Source organism: Cydia splendana, chromosome 18 (genome assembly GCF_910591565.1).
Source record: "Cydia splendana chromosome 18, ilCydSple1.2, whole genome shotgun sequence".
NCBI lineage: Eukaryota > Metazoa > Arthropoda > Insecta > Lepidoptera > Tortricidae > Cydia > Cydia splendana.
Window position 1 is genome coordinate 12190176 of NC_085977.1, and position 13476 is coordinate 12203651.

Consider the following 13476-nt stretch of genomic DNA (forward strand, 5'->3'; position numbering starts at 1 on the left):
AATCTGAGAAATGTTTATCAAATCAAGTTAATAATATCATGTCATACCTATACATTACACAGACCTAGCTGCCAGTGCCAACAAAGGATTACTTAGATGGCAACAAAGTTGCAACCCAGTCTAAAGTATAATGTACATGTAACTGTCAAAGTTCACACGATATGGGTATCAACTTGCCAATACATATGTACATACATACAACTTTGTGCACGAGATCTTGAATCTTAGTTTTAAGTAGCAGCCTGCCCGATTCGAACTTTAAGATATGTCAATTAATAGATCGAGAAACGATATGGATTAGATGTGCCAGTGTCAAAAGTGACGTTTATGTTAAAAAACGTCACATTTGACACTGACATATCTAATCCATATCGTTTCTAGACCTATTAACTGACGTATCTTAAAGTTCGAATCGAGCCGACATACGTGTAAACATGTATGTACCTACCCCCTTATTCATAAACGTTTACTAAAATTGACAAACCGATAATAATCGTTCCTCCCTTTCCATCATACCAATACGTCGGAAAGGGACAAACGATTATTATCGGCTTGTCAACTTTAGTAAACGTTTATGAATAAGGGGGGTATTCTATTCTGTGAAACGCTTATTGTTTCCGGCCAGAAATAAATCAAAGAATAGCTAGGCTATCCACGGATTTGATTTGATTCATGGACGGACGGAGTAAGATAAATAGTCCATCAAGGGGTCAAACGAATTATGTTCATACGGAGAAGGTTAAGGTCGTTTCTTAGGAATATTGGGAAAATAATCCAGCATGGAAGATATCCCATGCAAGTTAAGTCAATGAAAATAGGCTGAGCTATATTACTCGTATTATAATCTGATCACCGGCCGGCTGAGGAATAACAAAAAAAAACTTTACATCACTACACCTTATAACAAAGTCCTCCGCCGCGTCTGTCTGTTTGTGTGTATGTATATTCGCGATAAACTTAAAAACTACTGAACGGTTTTCATCCGGTTTTCACCTATCAATAGAGTGATTTTTGAGGAAGGTTTAAGTGTATAATTTGTTAAGATTTTTTGTAACCCGTGGACGCCGCCGGGTTGCTACTTCATTACAAGTGTAAGTTAGTTTGATTCTGTTTTGGACATAATAAACTTAATAATACTTGATTTAAAATCTATTTATGTAATGTACATATTCATAAAATAATCCCGAAACTAGGTAAAAATATATTAAAATAGTTCTAGAATTTCAATGTATTTTTATCAGAAATATTCAATTTTTGAGTTTTTAATCATTTCTAAGCTAAATGTATCTTTTTATGAACTAAGTCACTTTAACAATAAAATACTTCTTACAGTTACATGTACTTAGTCCGTACAATAGCGGAAGGTGCTTTATTTTAGTTCAAATGGTTTCAAGAATAAGTAGGTGCTCGTGGGACGCTATTTTTATCGATAAGCGAATGGGTACCTCCGTCTTTCTGAAGCGGGAGATTTGTTTCGTAACGACAATCCCGACGTCAGGAACAGACAAAAGCGTCTTCCTAGAATTATATTTAAAGGACTATGCGTCAAAATGGCCCCAAAACCAACAGAGTTGAGAGTTAGGTCATTAGATAGGTATTTTTCTGTACTTCATTTCGTTCTATGGGCACCAAGCGGAAATCCATTGCAGAACTGAGAATTTGGTATATTAGTCTATACTAGTATTATCTAATGACCTTACTCTCATTTCTGTTGGCGTTGGGTCCAGGCTCCATACAAAGTTGCCAATGGTCCTTTCGTTCAAATCGTAACGAACTTTAATTATGGCGAATTAATTAAATAATGCTGCCGACGTCTGAATAATATAATAATCCGTGGTTGTCGGAATGTCGGTACGATAAGATTGGAAATTATGACTACTTCATCAACTTCACAATTGTCACATAACAATAACTATTTCCTGAGGGCCTACCGCGAACGTCGGAATATCATTATAAGAAGAGATTTTTATTTAACATGAGAACGCTGTGATAAGCTGAAGTAGGTACTTCAGATACGACGAACTAGGTACTTTAATACCGAAACTTTTTTAATTTCCACAAACCACATAAGGGAAAAAGACAATATCTCTCAACGGTAGAATTCTTAAAAGAATATTTCCGGAACATCTGCACAAACGGCATGATAATTATGTAAATATGCCGATGGAAAGTTTTAAACGTTGCGAAATTGGTCAGATGGATATAATTCTCATTATTTCATGGGAAACGAAATTCTCCATTTCTTTTATTCCTTGTAAAATTTTCGAGAACATTTCAAACTTTTTGCAAAAGTTCCGCAACTTCCACATCATGCCGCTATTGTGAGTTTTAAATATTTTAATATGGGTAGTATTTCTAGTAGTCAACAAAAAATTGCACTCTATAGGTATCTAGACCATAAGCTCGCTTGAAAAATATAATAAATCCCCCCCAACTAATATGACAAAATTTCTAAAAAAAGCTCCTAAACTGGAATCTAAAAAAACATGGCCGATTCTCACAAACAGTCGTAACATAAGTCGTAACGTTCGGTGACACGGGCCGAGACCAACGTGCCAATCATACGGCCCAGCGGAGCGAGGGTAATGTGTGGTGATCCGGCCCCAATCACCAGGGAAAAAGGACCAATTTGGAGTGAGCAGACCAGATTACCACCTGAAGGTGGTAATTAGAGAACGTTCACAGAACTATAAGGTGTCTATTAGTTTTAGGTAAATAGGATTGATTTTTTGAGAAAATTAAATTCAAAAACTTCGTAACTGTTTCTTGGTTCGAATGTTTTCATCCGCACTAAATATTACCTATTTAGGTTAAGTAAAAACTCCTGCTAGCGTATCTGCAACACTATCTTTTTTTTATATCGTCCATTTAGTATGCATAAATCGATGAATGTAGGATTAGTACTTCGATAAAAATGCGATTCGCTTATTTTTGCAAGCTCTAACACGAAAATGGATTTGAAATGAAGGTTCAAATCAAAATCATTTTCTAACTTATTAAGACATATTTCCAATGCAAATTGTTTTACGAGCGCAGCTTTAATTTTCTGCCACCGATCTTTAATTTATTCTAAAAGGACCGCTTTATAACAAAACGAACCATTTCAAATTCAATTCCAGTGGTCTCATCGGAACGGATTATTAAAAGTAAAGTTCTGAGCAATCAACGTGGTAGGAATAATGTAGGAGGAGGTATTAGCAATCAACTTGATCAGTGTTTAATCTCTTTATGAGGCCGCGGAGCCCCAAGGTGTTTGTTTCTCTAATCAATAAGCGTGATTAGGAAAAGCTCATGGAAAACTAACCTTTAGGTGTCCATATTTATTGTTTCATGACAAGGTAAAAAAAAAGGAAAGAAGCTAAAATTGGGAATTTTATTACGGTACAGACAGCAGCAGAAGTAGCTTAGTGAGCGAGATGTTCAAAATAATTTCGTGCTGCTATTTTTCTAACAACATAGTCCTCCGTAGATGGCTCAGTTGTCGCCGCACGTGACACGTTCTGTAGAAACTTGGCGCGTTTCCATGTGTGCAAGTTGCGAAGAGTTACAAAAAAGTTCCCGGAAAATTAAGTAAACTTTCATATTGGAAACGGAAAATTTTGATCCCCGTACAAAAACATGAGAAGTCACCGAAATTTTTCAATGTGAAAGTTTGGAATGATGGAATGGAACTTCCGTTCGGCACCTCAGTATCCATGTGACTCTGTGCGTAGCGCATGGCGTAAATCACAGATCCTTCAAACCACTTACCAGCAACTTTAGAATGGTACGCGACGCCGACGCCGCAAACGCCGTTGTCGCGCGCCGCGGCGACCTCTCCGGCGCACCTCGTGCCGTGGCTGCGGAGAAAACAGTACTTTTAATAACATTCTGATGATAAAACAACAGCATATGGCAGGAGTTTGCTCAGTCACCGTGGTAAATGTGAGTAGATCGTACTTAGGTGCGAAGTAAGCAGTCGTTTTAATGAATACTGATGATGAAACCACGATGAAACAATAGCAAATCATCGTTAGCTCAGCAACAGTTGAAAATGGATGTAGATCGCGGAACAAAGACCCGGGAATCTTTCGGGCGATGGTCCGTTTTAATTGTTGCAACTATATTATTGTAGTAATTAGTGCAACATTAGGGGCTATTTATACAACTTTGAGGATTCCTTTTAAAAAAAGATTGATAAAAATTTCACATTTCGGCTCCTGTTATTGTACCAAAAGGGTTGGTACTGTAAAGGGATACGACCTAGCAGGGAGGATGTGGAAGATAATTAAAAACACACTTCGTTGATCTTCTTTATATTCTTTTCATATATTTCAGCTACGTTATAATAATATTCGGCTAGCTTTGATGGCTGCCTCTTCTGGAATGCCGATCCGCACACCCATTCCATCTGACAGCGAGATCAGATTCTAAATTTAAATAACAGTTAGCCAGTTATTTATCAAAAAAACGCTGTAAAGGGTTGCAAACCTTTGCAGTACATCAGTATGTATTGTATAGCCCGATATAAATACCTACCTAGTTAAGTACAGAAATGGTCAATACACGTGCCTTTCCTTGCCGAGACTTATTAGTTATAGGTAATTGAATTACGTAGGTACACTACAGATCAATTTTGTTTGCTCTAGATGTTTAGTAAATTGCCTTGCGAAGACGCGTGTTGTAACCACTTGTATAACTAAGGGTAGAGGTTGTGTGTATTCATAAATAATTTTATAGCGACAACAGAAATACATCATATGTGAAAATTTCAACTGCCTAGAGCTATCTCGGTTCATGAGATACAGCCTGGTGACAGAGAGACGGACGGGCGGACAGACGGACAGCAGATTCTTAGTGATAGAGTCCCGTTTTTACCCTTTGGGTGCGGAACCCTAAAAACACTCCGATCAAAAATCATGTATGTTTAAATTACTCCGATCAAATGGAAACTTGAAGTCACGAAACTAGTCCAATTAAGTTAAGTCAAAGTATCACTGAAAAGCAAATGTTAGCGCCAACTTAAATCAGCATCGAATTCCACTGGTATTTAAAGTTGATGAACACCACACCACCACATTTAATATTGTTTACAACACTAAAATGCTTAGGTTAGGTTAGTGGTCGTGGCCGTCAGTGATGCAAGCGGGATTTTAATTAGTGTTTCGTACCCAAAGGGTAAAAACGGGACCCTATTACTAAGACTCCGCTGTCCGTCCGTCTGTCACCAGGCTGTATCTCATGAACCGTGATAGCTAGGCAGTTGAAATTTTCACAGATGATGTATTTCTGTTGCCGCTATAACAACAAATACTAAACAATATGGAATTCTCGGTGGGCGAGTCCGACTCGCACTTGTCCGGTTTTTATTTTATAAATACATACTAAATTTTCCCGCTACCCAAAGGTTGTCTGAAGAGACCGCTTTTTAACGATAAGACCGCCTGTTGTTACCCAGTCTTAACTTGTATTTCGTTTACTGTGTAATTTTTTTAACTCTATGGTGCACAATAAACTATAATTACTTACTCATATCAGCAGCTGCTTGATTTAGCATTTTAAAGAAAAAAAAAACAAAGGTACAGATTTTTTTATAACGATAAATCTAGAAGCTCTCAGCAGTCTACGAGCTGACGGGTAATCCAAAGTTTTAATAACTGGAAGATTATACAGACTAATTTTACGGAGTGGTTGTTACTCATCGCGGTAAAGGTCAAAGTTCATACTTTTGCAACCCGCCCCTAAGATTTCATATTAATTTAATTGGTGCACGAAATTTCGTAATACCTTTTCTGAATCAATTAACTCTTGTATATTTATACAGCTACGGGTAAAATTAGGTAACGTAGGTATGTGCCTAATACCTACATAATTACTCTAAAGCCCCATTTAGACGGATCACGTACTTGCATCCGATTTTCGTTACATTGCGGTATTTGGTCGATCGACTGAATTAATTGTACTATGTAGTTGGCGATGTATCGAATATTGCATGCAAATTCTGCGCAGTGTAAATAGGGCTTAAATTGAGGTAAGGTGAAGGTGAGGTGAGATAAGGTGGTAAGGCTATATAGTATCTTATTTTCATGTCATGCTTTCCTCATTAAGATAAGGAAAATTTTTATCCTATGAAGCACAAGCAGGTGTACTTGCAGTCGGTGCAGGACCTATTTACAACACCAGACTTTTTATTAATAGTTTATACCACTCGCTTCTATCTGGCGCTCGCTTTAACGACGATCGTTGAACTAAGAATAAGCTAAGGTACTTAAACTTCTGTTTAGATATGAAATCACGAGAAATCTTACAATAATATCCCTCTAATACCTATGCCAATAAAGCATATATGCAATTAATAATAGTAGCTAGCTTTTGTCTACCTACTCAAGGACGTACAAAAGCAAAACAAAAGACTTCTTAAAATAAAATAACACGCTTTGTGAAAGTTATTATAAAAGAAAACAACTATTTAACGCAAAACAATGGGATTTTACTCTCCAGCTATTTTTATGGAATGAGTATAAGCGAGAAACTTTTCATTAACTTTTATGAGAAAATTGCTTTTTATTTTTAAGCGCTACCTACTTAAGTAGATTGTATTTATAAAGCTAAAAAATAAACAATATTTGCAGACAGTAGTGTTTATGATTCCATATGGGTTCAAACCCCGGCTCGTACCAATGAGTTTTTCAGAACTTATGTACGAAATATCATTTGATATTTACCAGTCGCTTTTCGGTGAAGGAAAACATCGTGAGGAAACCGGACTAATCCCAATAAGGCCTAGTTTCCCCTCTGGGTTGGAAGGTCAGATGGCAGTCGCTTTCGTAAAAACTAGTGCCTACGTCAAATCATAGGATTAGTTGTCAAGCGGACCCCAGGCTCCCATGAGCCGTGGCAAAATGCCGGGATAACGCGAGGAAGAAGAAGAAGTGTTTATAATTCCATTTAGATAAATCGCAGGTATAAACATTTGTATTGTGCATTTGATACGAGTAAGTAGTAAATGGTTTCATATTTCTACATCAATATGAAATGAAAGTTGGGAAAGTTAATGTGACGCATTTATGTAGCCAAATGTTAGCCAAATGTTCTTCTATATAAGTTTATGATTTAAATAGGGTGTAGTGTTCTAAGAAAGGTCTTACCATTACAATGGCATTTCGTCGGGTGACAAGCAAAAGTCACTAACTAACACCATTGAAATTATTGGACAATAAACCGTGTTACAAGTGTAATAAAGTGCATTGTTACTTTAATTTTTTGATAGTACTTAGTGATTTTTGCTCGTCACCCGACGATTTCTCGATGAAATAAGAGTATAACTAGGGGTTTTATAATTTAAACAACTAAACCAAGATATTTACATAATTGATACCGTACTTATTCTAAATAAAATATTCTGAAATTATACCAAAGTCAGCGTGTCCCACATGCAGAAACCCACTTACCTTTATTGCATTGTATAAGATAGACTGTTCATTTTTCGTAGCAATTTAACAAGATTATAGTTAATTTTAAAAGTAAGAAGTAAGATGAATATTCTATCAAATTAATGTAACATAAATAATTAGTTGAGTTGAGTCAAATATTATAGCTACCTACAAAAAACTCGTTTACAATTTTTCACTAAACCCAGTAAGAACTTACGAATTAAAATGGCAAAGTAAATTTAATTCATCAAAAATGTTTTGCCACTCTACTTTTAAATCGTCAATTCGGTGAATTTTACAGAAATTCGTTGCTCATTCTAAATTTTGTTTATGAACTAAAATAATCAGCTTTGTAAAGAACATTTGCTATGGCTGCTTTTTAGAGAATCAAAAACAATAACTTTATATCTTGAATCAGGTAAATACGTGATTAACGCAGGGTGTTTGGTACATCGTTTGCCAAATTAAAATGGCGGATAAATGGGGTAGTTTTCTATCATTTCACACCCTTTAAAAAATTTTTGGGCCCACTAGTATTTTCTTTTTTTGCTTTTTTTGTAGTTTTTGAAAAATCTTCAGGGCCGACTCGTTTAAACTAAAATTAAAAAAAAAGTAAGTGGTAGAGCGATGTAACGTTTATTGCGTGGTGATGTCTAACGTTAAACGGTTTTATCGAAGTCAAAATTACTGACATTTAACCTCTAGTTTTTTTTTATTAACCCTCAAATGTTTTACAATATGTAAAAATTTACACCAAGGTCAACTTTGATTTTCAATATAAAAAAAAAAACAAAAGAGACCACGTTCTTGAAATTACCTTATGAAATTCTGTGTTCTGTGCTCTTTCTAATGATGTACAATAATCCCAAAAAACATTTCATGAACTTAATTTTTTTCCGATGTTTTGTAACGGACGCAACAGGCAAAAATTATCGATGCCTAAACATTGACGCTGTAATCTCCTTTGAAATCCCCATTGCCTATCCACACGCGGGTTTTTTTTCAGCGATGAGGTGTGCTGGTTGTGAAGGTTTAAAACTTATCTTTCGTAAATTTAGTTGAAGGTGCTATCTCCCTCTTACATAGCACAAAAGCTATTAGGTTCCGACGTCGCGTCGCGTCCATAGTTGACCGAAGCGAAGCGAAGGTCTACGTTTTGACTCGGGCATTTTGCTTTCGTATGTCCGGATGTTCTCCTCTACAGGTCGCAATTCTTAACCGATTCTCGTGAAATTTTGTGACCGAATTTTATGACTAAATAAAATTTTTTTGTCAATCCGGTTTTTGGAAATTTTTAAAAATGGCGGAGTCGTGATACCTGGCGCCTAAACAAATAGTCGTATCGATATCATAAGACTTTTTTCTTTTTGAAACATGTTTACAGAGTTAATAGCAAAAAATGCAGAAAAAAATTATCGCTGGTTTAGGCGGTATTTAGATATTTAATTTTAACTAATTTTAATTTGAGAAGGAGTAGCTAAATTTCGTCAACCCATCTAAGAACTATTTGGCTCAGTTTGTAAACGTTCGCTTTTTCTATTTGCACAGAGGGTCTGGGTTCGATCCCCAGTAATTGTATGCTGGGATATTATAACTTTTTGTATTTTTTTACACATAAATTTCGTATTGTTTTTCTTTAATTTACTATACACCGTGTTTTTATTGAATTCCGTTAACTTCGGGGTATAGTTAAGTACGTTTATAAGAACTAAATGGCATAGTTAATTAAAAAAAAAAAAATTTTTTTTGTTTTCTTTTTTGTTTTTTTTTTTGTTTAAAAAGTAATTAAATGTAGCATATAGCGTTGTTGTAACACGGGCATTACATTTAACTCAACCAAACAATTGAAATCTGTGACATATCAATGTCATTTCGTACATCAATCGACCGAGATTGTAGGTATTTAAGTTTAGTAGCAAATGTATGAACTCATTCTAAACACTAATCAATATGTAAGCCGGCCCTAAGGCAAGTGTACACGCTTGTAGAGGCCTTATAGTAAAAAAATAAATTATGGATTATCTCCGAAATGGACTTAATTAGAACATCGGTGTCTTTGAGAAAGTTACTTGATTTAAGCTCAGGAATGCACCCTTGAAATTAACGGAAATCAAAAAAAACACGGTGTATTTAAAGCTCTTAGCACCATGTTATTTCAAGCTCTGCTCGCGAGGTCTACAGCTCACAGAGCCACTAGTTAATTTGTGTTTGGTTTTGTCTATCAAATTGTAATTAAATGTGAACGCGCCTTATTAGTGGGAGACAGTTTTAAAACAAAACCTTAGGCACGAAACGCGGGAAATGTGACCGATGTCGGAACTTAAAAAGCCATAAAAAACAGAAGGCAGAAAACTGAACTGTCTTTTGTTAGTGCTTTTATTAATATCTGTTTTGTTGAGTTTTGATCATTTTAAAATCAGGCTATTGTTTTTACCTAACTTTCCCGCTTACGGGAAAGTTAGGTAAAAATAATAGCCTGATAGTGTTGCGGCGGTAAGTGTTTTGATACGTGTGGCGGGTTGGTAAGCGTCTATTAGGGAATCGTTCCTGGTAGATTCTTTGCGCTGCTCGTGCAACACCATCAGCTTTACCGTACGCCATTAACATGTCCGCGTATTCTCATTCGAAAAAGTAGCCATTTTCAAATGATCAAAACTCAAAAAACAGAGATTAATAAAAGCACTAACAAAAGAAAATTCAGTTTTTTGGCTTCTGTTCTTGTTATGGATTTTTAAGTTCCGACATCGGTCACATTTCCCGCGTTTCGTGCCTAAGGTTTTGTTTTAAAACAGTATCCCACTAATAAGGCGCGTTCACATTTAATTACAATTTGATAGACAAAATCAAACACAAATTAACTATGGACGCGACGCGACGTCGGAACCTAACAGCTTTTGTGCTATGTAAGAGGGAGATAGCACCCTCAAGTAAATTTACGAAAGATAAGTTTTAAACCTTCACAACCAGCAAACCTCATCGCTGAAAAAAACCCGCGTGTGGATAGGCAGTGGGGAATTCAAAGGAGATTACAGCGTCAATATTTAGGCATCGATAATTTTTGCCTGTTGCGTCCGTTGTCCGTTACAAAAGATCGGGAAAAAATGAAGTTCATGAAAGGTTTTTTGGATTATTGTACATCATTAGAAAGAGGACAGAACACAGAATTTTGTAAAGTAATTTCAAGAAAGCGGTCTCTTTTGTTTTTTTTTAATTGAAAATCAAAATTGACCTTGGTGTAAATTTTTACATGTTATAAAACATTTGAGGGTTAATAAAAAAAAACTAGAGGTTAAATGTCAGTAATTTTGGCTTTGATAAAACCGTTTCACGTTACACATCACGACGCAATAAACGTTGCATCTCTCTACCACTTACTTTTTTTTAATTTAAGTTTAAACGAGTCGGCCTTGAAGATTTTTCAAAAACAACAAAAAAAAAATCTTGTGGGCCCAAAAAATTTTTTAAGGGCGTGAAAAGATAGAAAACTACCCCACTTATCCGCCATTTTAATTTGGCAAAAGATGGACCAAACACCCTGTATATTCAAGTTTTAAGTAGTTTTTTTATCTGTAAAACCATCTGGTTCCTAATAACAAATTTAGCTATCTCTCTTCGTTTCTAATTATCTACCGTCATAAGTAATTAGATTAAATTATAAACTGAAATAGAATAGATCTCATATACTAAAGAGTGATCAAGCCCTCCGCGGGCCGAATATTAGTGTGACTACTTAAACACACAAATCAATTAATATTTAATAAAATACTTTGATTTGTTCCCTAGTTGTAATTCTACATAAAGTCAAAATAGAGCGAGCAAATTTTCATGAACAGTATGAACACACTAAAATTAACTCATACATAAATTGGTCATTTACAGTCAAGTGTATAAATATGGATGCATAAATCATCTCAAAAATATCTCCCATAGGCCCATAGCTATTAAGAACTATGGGACATATTTTTAAGTAAGTTATCTACACCCATATTTTTACACTTGACTGTGCCACGATACGATTACATCCTCCAAGTAGTCGGTGCGTCCACCGTTACAAACAACAATAAATGTCACATTATCGACTTTAGCACAACCCCCACAAGATTCATATTGCAATAACTCACCTATTGAACCAATCGTCCGTGTACCGCGGGTAAGGGTATGGGTCGTTACTGCTGAAGTCATACGACGCCTCGGCATTCTGCAACCAACAACTTTTAATGGCGACACGTTCACACTTGGAATAATAACGACGTAAGTTATTGATAGTTGGGTGGAGATAAGGCAATTTTAAAAGGAGACGTTCTAGCGTTAACAATTAGAGATGCAACGGATAGTTGTTTGGCCGGATAGCGGATACCGGATATTCGGTATCCGGCCGCCGAATATACGGCCGGCGGAACTATACCTTGATTTCGGTTTTTCAGGTGCACATTATGCAGGTTTGATCTATTTCCTAGTGAACGTTCGCGGGACTCATTTCTAGGTTCGAAATGAGTGCGCGTGCAAGTGCGTTGAAAGCTTAAATTGTTTTTAAATAATAAACGAGTACGATTATGACCGTGACTGTTTCTTAAATCCAAATTTTTTACTCCGAAATCAAGCAATGTTACTATCCGGTATCCGGCCGGATAGTAGCTCTTTATCCAGTATCCGGCCGGATATTAAAATAATGGCCGGATAGGCCGGATACCGGATAGTAACCGAATATCCGGTGCATCTCTATTAACAATGCACGACGCAGCCCTTTGTAATCCCCGCGTAAGGTGTTCCTGTAGCCGTACCACCATTTGACACCTGACGTTTAAGTTGGCAAATGTATTGGTGCAATAGAGAGGGAATGCTATCGAGTTCACGCAGGTGCTGATATAAATGTCAAACGCCAACTCATGGTAGCCGTGCTGTTCACTTAAAGGCCTGTCCAGGCGAGAACAATTTTTCGAATCTGATTAAAATGTCCGATCAAATCAGGTGGTGCGGACGCAAACGTCAATTTGGCCACTTTCACCAGTTTTAAATTTATGGTGATTTTTGAGCGCTCTAAATTAAAGAAATGCCCCTAAACGCGAATACAAGCGTCACAAATTGCGTCCGCGCCCCATTTTATCGGTAATATCAGTCGTAATCGGCGATTGAATTCGGCGAGCCAAATTGGCGTTTGCGTTCTCACGACCTGATTTGATCGGACAATTTAATTAGATTGGCGAAAAATTGTCCCCGTCTGGACACGCCTTAAGGTGTGCGAGCGTGACAGAATTGAGCTCTCAGACGTACTTAACAAAGAAGCGTAAGGTAAACGTACTAGTGCTCGACATGCTAATGCCCAATAAATGACACCTTGCTCAACCTCTATTGACAACGACTTAAAAAGTTTCAAGATGACATGTACTGGGACCGCGTCGAGCAGTACGTTTACCTTATTCGGGGATCTCACAACTTGTAATTGGTCTCATTTTCATCTCTTTCAGAAATCGTACGCAATATATTGCTCTCATCAATAGGTTTATACGAGCGGAAGAACCTTTGCCGCGCTTATGATGTATAAGTAATTACGTTACCTAAAGGAAAACATAAATGTCGAGATAAAAATACAGGCGGAAGCTGCTTCGACAGGCTTGTGTTGTGTGTGTGTGTATGTGTATGTGTGTGTGTGCCACGTTAAAATCCCCGGGCTGCATGAATATTGCAAATACGCATAAAGTTAACACAGCATGTGCCGCTCCGTATTCTTGTATGAAACTTTGCTTTGGACAAAAGCATATGAAGTACTCGTAGCAGAGCGTTTTCCAAAAAAGTGTACATTTCATTCATGTCTTCAAAATATTGACTTCTTGGGCTCGATTTACTCAGAATCATTTGTACATTCACGCCTCATACATGAAAAAATGTGTCCAAAGAGTTCCTTTCCAGATCGTCACATTCTTGTATGAAAAATTATTTTATTTGTATGAACGTGACGCACTGGAAAAACATTTTTTCATACAAATATTTGGGACACATTTTTCATGTATGAGGCGTGAATGTACAAATGATTCTGAGTAAAATGAGCCCAAGAAGTCAATATTTT

At 36.6% G+C, this 13476-nt stretch overlaps 1 protein-coding gene across 1 annotated transcript in view; it reads right to left on the bottom strand.

Annotated features, from left to right (window-relative positions):
* The window catches only part of LOC134799097 (neuroendocrine convertase 2), a 110159-nt gene that overhangs the window by 19538 nt on the left and 77145 nt on the right, over window positions 1–13476 (bottom strand). The window contains exons 5-6 of the mRNA XM_063771488.1: window positions 11534–11610; window positions 3751–3839 (exon numbers count right to left, since the gene is read on the bottom strand). Coding sequence (XP_063627558.1) covers window positions 3751–3839; window positions 11534–11610 — 166 coding nt within the window. The remainder of the gene's footprint in view (window positions 1–3750; window positions 3840–11533; window positions 11611–13476) is intronic.